General features: G+C 41.0%; 1 protein-coding gene across 4 annotated transcripts in view; it reads right to left on the minus strand.

Annotated features, from left to right (window-relative positions):
- LOC125029719 (cysteine-rich with EGF-like domain protein 2) overlaps positions 1-7500 on the minus strand; it is a 31957-nt gene that overhangs the window by 16782 nt on the left and 7675 nt on the right. For all 4 annotated transcript variants that reach the window (XM_047619801.1, XM_047619797.1, XM_047619799.1 and 1 more), the window contains exons 3-7: positions 7308-7454; positions 5797-5994; positions 5498-5659; positions 5206-5356; positions 2280-2375 (exon numbers count right to left, since the gene is read on the minus strand). In XM_047619801.1, the coding sequence (XP_047475757.1) occupies positions 2280-2375; positions 5206-5356; positions 5498-5659; positions 5797-5994; positions 7308-7454 (754 nt within the window). The remainder of the gene's footprint in view (positions 1-2279; positions 2376-5205; positions 5357-5497; positions 5660-5796; positions 5995-7307; positions 7455-7500) is intronic.

Below are 7500 nucleotides of genomic sequence, written 5' to 3' on the forward strand. Positions count from 1 at the left end.
CTACTATTCAAAGCCAGTGTGGAGCAACACAGGGCAATATCAAGGTCTCAGCCCTTGACTTTGCCTGGAATCACTTGTTGCAGCTCTTGATGCATTTAGCATTGAGGCAAAGCCCTTGGGGCTAGAGTCTCCTGGATCAAGACCAAGATTCAGGACTTTGAGGGCCTGTTAATGGAACCCATTCAATCGATCCATACTTGTGGTGAGGACACTGAAGTCAAAGAGAGCTTTGCATACTTTGGTAGCATAGTCTATATCTCTGTGCTGTCAGATTAAGAAGTCAGTAGATGGATTGGTCTGGCAGCAGGAGCTACGAACTTGATCAACAAAAGCATTTGGAGATGTTGGTACCTATGCAGAAGGATCAAGCTACGTGTCATCAAGGCCTTGATATTGCCAGTTTTGCTCTACGGAAGCGAAATCTGGACACTATCTAGTCCAACTGATAGCTAAACCATGAGACTGGCATGGGACCTTTTACTTGTATAATCTGGGAATGCCAACTCAGGTTATATGGGCACCTAGCTTGTTTCCCTGCGGATGACCCTGCCCTGCGAGTCAATCCTGGCTGGAGGAGGCCTATAAGACGACCTACGAGGTCATGGCTTGAGCAGCTTAACCAGACCTGTTAGAGTTAGTTAGAGATGGGCTGAGGGCCTGCCTGGACTCTTGTCATGAGGGACCCTAGTGGCTGGAAGTGAATAGTGGATGCAGCCATGCTCCCTGGTCAGCATTGGCCCTTTGATGATATGTGTATATATGTATAAGTATATATGTATATGTATATATATGGATATATATGTATATGCATATGTATATTTATGTATAAGAATATATATATATATATGTATACATATGTATATGTATAAGTATGTGTATATGTATATATATGTGTATGTATGTATGTATATATATGTATGTGTATATGTGTGTATATGTGTGTATATATATGTATGTGTATATGCATATATGTATATATATATATATATATATATATATATATACAGTATATCTATGAAAGATGGAATAATGCAATGCCGCATTGATAGATAAATAACAATCCTCCCTGGCCTCGAACCTAGGTCCTGTGTATATGTATATGTATATGTGTATATGTATATGTGTATATGTATATGTTATTATATATGTATATGTGTATGTACATATATGTGTATACATATATAAATGTGTATGTATATATACATATATATGTGTGTGTGTGTGTGTGTGTGTGTGTGTGTGTGTGTGTGTGTGTGTGTGTGTGTGTGTGTGTGTGTGTATGTACATATATGTATACATATATAAATGTATATATTTATATATGTATATATATATAAATATATATAAATATATATATATATATATTTATATATGTATATATATATAAATACATATAAATATATATATATATATATATATATATATATATATATATATATGTATATATTTGTACGTATATATATGTAAATGTATGTTTATGTATGTATATGTATATATGTATATGTATATATGTATATGTATATATGTATATATATGTATATGTATATATATGTATATTTGTGTATATAAAAAACAAACAAACCAAGATCTGCTGGTTTGCTTCAAAATACATTCATTTTGATCACAGATGCATTCACTTGTATTTATCCTTAGTTGATTTAAAATAAAAAAATCTACACATCTTAATAAACACTTTAAATAAAGTGAGATACACCTAAGTATGAAAATATTGCATAAACAATACCAACTTACAAATGTTTATGCTAAAAGTCTAAAAATTTCAAATGTTTGGAGTATCTGATACTTCTCTTTCCGAATGTTATGTTAATCATAGAAACACTCAAGCTTTCACTCTCTTGTACTCACTGAATGAAATGCACAACACAATTCCAGGTACACAAAACCATACAAAACACACAAAGCAGCACATACATACAAACATCAATGCACAGTTTATGTAAAATTGTATAATCCTTAGACAAGCCATCAAGAGTATTTAAAAATGTAATATCAAGAATACTTTCTTTCCAATTAATGTACCGTTCACTGATATAAGACATTTTAAACCATCATCATCACTTAAAAAAACAAAAAATAATAAATTAAACTGACTTTTACTACTGCTACTAAAAGAAAAATCACCATGCCACAAAGACAATTAGGATCATGCATGTCCTATGACAAATGGTAGAAAAAGGAAGATAGCTTGCATAATTACTGACCAATGGTTGAAAGTTTACAAAAGATTTATAATTCAGGGTAAAAATTTATTTACTTACCAACACACATATCCTTCTCCTTGATATAACCCTCAGCACATTTATCACACATGTCTGGTCCATCTCCAGTGCATCCATCACAAGCCTTATCACATTCTAAAAAGGAAATGGGTTTTTTAATTCATCTGTAGTTATCAATCATTTACAAAAAATATATAATATGGTGGGTAGTGGTGATAAGAGTAGGTGGAGGAGCAGCAATTTGCAAGTTAGACAACGAAGGCAAGTACCGGAAAACACACAAATATGCCAAAGGCCTTTTTTCCTTTATTGCTCCATCAGGGCATAAGGAAGCAATAAAGTGAAGAGGCCTTCGGCATATTAATGTTTTCCTGTACATTCCTTTGTTGTTCTACTTATAATTTGTTGGACATGAATTTCAAAAGAGGAGAAAGATTGAGAGGAGGAGGAGGAGGAAGACAAAAGGAAGGAGCAGACAGACAAAGAGGAGGAGGAAGAAGACAAAGAGGAGGAGGAAGATGAAGAGGAGGACGAAGACAAGGAGAAGGAAGAAAACAAAGAAGAGGAGGTATAGGAGGAGAAGGAAGAGAGAAGGAAGATGAAGAGGAGAAGATAAAAGAGAGGAGGAGGAGGAAGACAGAGGAGTAGGAGGAGGAGGAAGCCAAAGAGAAGGAGGAAGAGGAAGAGGAGGAGGAGGAGGAGGAAGACAAGAGGAGGAGATGAAAGACAAAGAGGAAGAAGAGGAAGACAAAAAGGAGGAGGGGGAGGAGGAGGAGATGGAAGACATAGAGGCGGAGGAGGATGATGAAGAGGAAGCGGAGGAGGAAGACGAGGAGGAGGAGGAGGAAGAGTAAGTGGAGGATGAAGAAGAGGTGGAGGAGGAAAATGAAGAGGGAGGGGAGGGGGAGTAGCAGGAGGAGGAGGAGGAGGAGGAGGAGGAGGAGGAGGAGGAGGAGGAGGAAGACAAAGAGGAGGAGGAGGAAGACAAAGAGGAGGAGGAGGAAGATTAAGAGGAGGAGGAAGAAAAGGAGAAGGAAGAAAACGAAGAAGAGGTGGAGGAGAAGGAAAAAGAGAAGGAAGATGAAGAGAAGACAAAAGAGAGGAGAAGGAGGAGATGGAAGTAAAGAGGAGGACAACGACGATAAAGAGGACACGGAGGAGGAAGACGAGGAGGAGGAGGAGGAGGAGGAGGAGGAGGAGGAGGAGGAGGAGGAGGAGAAGGAGGAGGAGTGAGGAGGAGGAAGAAGAGAAGGAAGACAAAGAGGAGGAGAAGGAAGACAAAGTACAGATGGAGGTGAAAGACAAAGAGGAATTGGAGGAAGACGAAGAGGAGGTGGAGGAGGAAGTAGAGGAGGAGGAGGAGGAGGAGGAGGAACACAAAAGGAAGAGGAAGAAGACAAAGGAGGAGGAGGAGGAAGATAAAGAGGAGGATTAGGAAAACAAAGAGGGGGAGAAGGAGGAAGACGAAAAGGAGGAGGAGGAAGACAAGGAGGTGGAGGAGGAAGAAAAGGAGGAGGAGGAAGAAGATAAGAAGGTGGAGGAGGAATAAAAAGAAGTGGAGGAGGAAGATGAAGAGGAGGTGGAGGAGGAAGAAAGGGGGAGGTGAAGGAGGAAGTAGAAGAGGAGGAGGAGGAGGAAGAAAGGGGAAGGTGAAGGAGGAAGTAGAAGAGGAGGAGGAGGAGGAAGAAAGGGGAAGGTGAAGGAGGAAGTAGAAGAGGAAGAGGAGGAGGAGGAGGAGGAGGAGGAGGTAGAAGAAGAAGAGGAGGAGGAGGAGGTAGAAGAAGAAGAGGAGGAGGAGGAGGTAGAAGAAGAAGAGGAGGAGGAGGAGGTAGAAGAAGAAGAGGAGGAGGAGGTAGAAGAAGAAGAAGAGGAGGAGGAGGAGGAGGAGGAGGAGGTAGAAGAAGAGGAGGAGGAGGAGGTAGAAGAAGAGGAGGAGGAGGAGGTAGAAGAAGAAGAGGAGGAGGAGGAGGTAGAAGAAGAAGAGGAGGAGGAGGAGGTAGAAGAAGAAGAGGAGGAGGAGGAGGTAGAAGAAGAAGAGGAGGAGGAGGAGGTAGAAGAAGAAGAAGAAGAAGAGGAGGAGGAGGAGGTAGAAGAAGAAGAGGAGGAGGAGGAGGTAGAAGAAGAGGAGGAGGAGGAGGTAGAAGAAGAGGAGGAGGAGGAGGTAGAAGAAGAGGAGGAGGAGGAGGTAGAAGAAGAGGAGGAGGAGGAGGAGGAGGAGGAGGAGGAGGAGGAGGAGGAGGAGGAGGAGGAGGAGGAGGAGGAGGAGGAAGAAGTAGAGGAGGAGGAGGAAGTAGAGGAGGAGGAGGAGGAGGAGGAGGAGGAGGAGGAGGAGGAGGAGGAGGAGGAAGAGAAGGAAGAGAAAGAGGAGGAGGCGGAAGACAAAGAGCAGGAGGAAGATGAAAAGGTAGAGGAAGAAAACAAAGAGGGGGAGGAGAAAGATGAAGAGGGGGAGGAGGAAGACGAAGAGGGGGAAGGGGACAAGAGGATGATGAAGAGGGGGAGGAGGAGGAGGAAGAAGATAAAGCTGGGAAGAGGAGGAAGAAGACAAAATTGAGGAGGAGGAAAACAAAATGGAAGAAGATGACAAAAAGAAGTAAAAAACAAAGACAAAAAGGAGAGAAATAAAACAATCAATGAGGAAAAAAAACAAAAGGAGGAGAAAGACCAAAAGGAGGAGGAGGAGGAAGTAAAATATGAAGAGGAGGAAGACAAAAAGTATGAGAAAACAAAAATGAAAATGAGAAAACAAAAGGGAGGAGGAGGAGGAAGAGGAAAAAGATGAAAGGAAAAGGTAATTGAGAAAGGGAGAGTAGAAGTGGGGGAAAAACAAGGAAGAGAAAGGAAAAGGGGGAGGAAAAAAAAAAATAAGAAGGAAAACAGAGAAAGAAAAGGAAAGAAAAATGAATAGGAGAAAGAAAAGGGAGAAGACAAAAGAATTAGAATAACCTCTATCCTCACAACTTACCTAAACATGTGTAGGATCCTTCATTATTCACACAGAACTGATTTCTCTTGCATGGTGTCTTATCCAATAGGCATTCATTTATATCTAAGCAGCCATGTTCTGTGTCCATTATCCAACCCTCTTTACATGCTACACAGGACTTCTGACCAGGCTAGAAAAGTTACCAACATGAAGATTAGGAATATAATCTTGCACCACCAAATTAAGTATATATTTTTTTCTAGCATGACATTACAATGAAAAAAATGATATCTCTCAAAAAAAATATCAATACAAAATCAATGATACTTACCCCACTACATGGACCATTACAAGCTTTGTTGCACTTTTCACAAAGAATCTTACTGTCATCTTTATAGGCCTGATAATAACCATATGTACAAGAGTCACACATCTCTCCACCATATCCTGGATTACAGGAACAGTCACCACTGCCCTTCCTAGTTCCTGCACCCTATAATAAAAAAAAATTCTATAAGAATACTCCTTTCTATAACACTTTCCATATCATTACAAACAAACTACCTTTTTGTTCCTTTCTGAGAAATATTCACAAGAAATTTTCTGAACACAAGTAACAGTTCCTCTTACCTTACACTTTCCATTACCTCCACATGGGTTCTCTATGCCACCTTTGCATGGTAAACACTGAGGCCCGAAGTGGTTTGGTGGGCAACAGACTCGAAGAGTACTGATGCACAGCCATGCATGTAACTCTGGCTCATTCTCCTGCTCACGGAACCACCAGTCTTCAATCAGGTGTTCGTGTTCTTCTGCATTAGCTTCACACTGGATATGAAACAAGACATTTGATCTATCACCTAGGAACTTGTTAATCAACATGAAAACTTTATCATCACACAAGGTGGCATTACAGTACTGTATCTGCTGTTTTATTGAAATTAGAAGATATTCTAATGATGAAAGAAAAGGAAAAACATTCAGTGAAGTCAAGTGAGGGTTTGTCTGGCTCATGACCTCATGCCAGGGTCAAAAAACAAATAAAGTACCATGTGATAGAACTTTATCCATCACTAGAGAGTTACATGCCTGGTAGCTAAATTAAACATGCTAAATATACAGATATATGCACACATTTCAATCCATTTTTTTCAAAGTAAGCATAAAAAAGCTTAAGTAATAAAAGAGAGGAAAGGTGAGGAGAGAGGAGAGGAGAGAAGAGGGGAGAGGAGAGAAGAGGGGAGAGGAGAGAAGAGGGGAGAGGAGAGAAGAGGGAGCAAGGAGAGAAGAGGAGCAAGGAGAGAAGAGGAGCAAGGAGAGAAGAGGAGCAAGGAGAGAAGAGGAGAAAGGAGAGAAGAGGAGAAAGGAGAGAAGAGGAGAAAGGAGAGAAGAGGAGAAAGGAGAGAAGAGGAGAAAGGAGAGAAGAGGAGAAAGGAGAGAAGAGGAGAAAGGAGAGAAGAGGAGAAAGGAGAGAAGAGGAGAAAGGAGAGAAGAGGAGAAAGGAGAGAAGAGGAGAAAGGAGAGAAGAGGAGAAAGGAGAGAAGAGGAGAAAGGAGAGAAGAGGAGAAAGGAGAGAAGAGGAGAAAGGAGAGAAGAGGAGAAAGGAGAGGAGAGGAGAAAGGAGAGGAGAGGAGAAAGGAGAGAAGAGGAGAAAGGAGAGAAGAGGAGAAGAGAGGAGAGGAGAGGAGAGGAGAGGAGAGGAGAGGAGAGGAGAGGAGAGAAGAGAAGTGAGGAGAGGAGAAAAGAGGGGAGAGGAGAGATAAGAGAAGTGAGGAGAAAAGGAGTTTGAGAAGAGAGAGGAGACAAAATGAGATGAAATGAGAGGGGAGGAGGAGAGGAGAGGAGAGAGTGAGGCAAGAAAGAGAGGAGAGAGTGTGGTAAGGAGAAGAGGGGAGAGAGAGCTGGGGAGAGTGAGGCAAGGAGAAGAGGGGAGAGAGAGCTGGGGAAAAAGATGAAGAGGAGAGATAAGGAATGAAGAAATAGGAAGTAAATGAATAGATGAGAACAGAAAAGGAATGGGAAGAAAAATGGAGAAAAGGAGGGAGAGGAGAAAGGAAGAGTAGTTTAGACAAACAAAAGAAGAGGGAAGACATCAGGTAAGAGAAGAGGATGGGAGAGAGAGAATCACCAAATATCCCCACCTGTTTCTGCCCTCTCTCAACATCTTTACACAGTTTTTCTTGTATTTCAATTAATCGCACTTCAGACTTTTTGTATGATTTCATTTTTTCTTCTTCCCATGCAGAGTCACCACCTTCAAACTTTCCTCGGGCAGTTGATTCCATTCCCTTCGGAAAAAACAACAACAATATGTTAAGTAAATTTGATGGACCT

The sequence above is a fragment of the Penaeus chinensis genome, chromosome 10 (assembly GCF_019202785.1).
Source record: "Penaeus chinensis breed Huanghai No. 1 chromosome 10, ASM1920278v2, whole genome shotgun sequence".
NCBI lineage: Eukaryota > Metazoa > Arthropoda > Malacostraca > Decapoda > Penaeidae > Penaeus > Penaeus chinensis.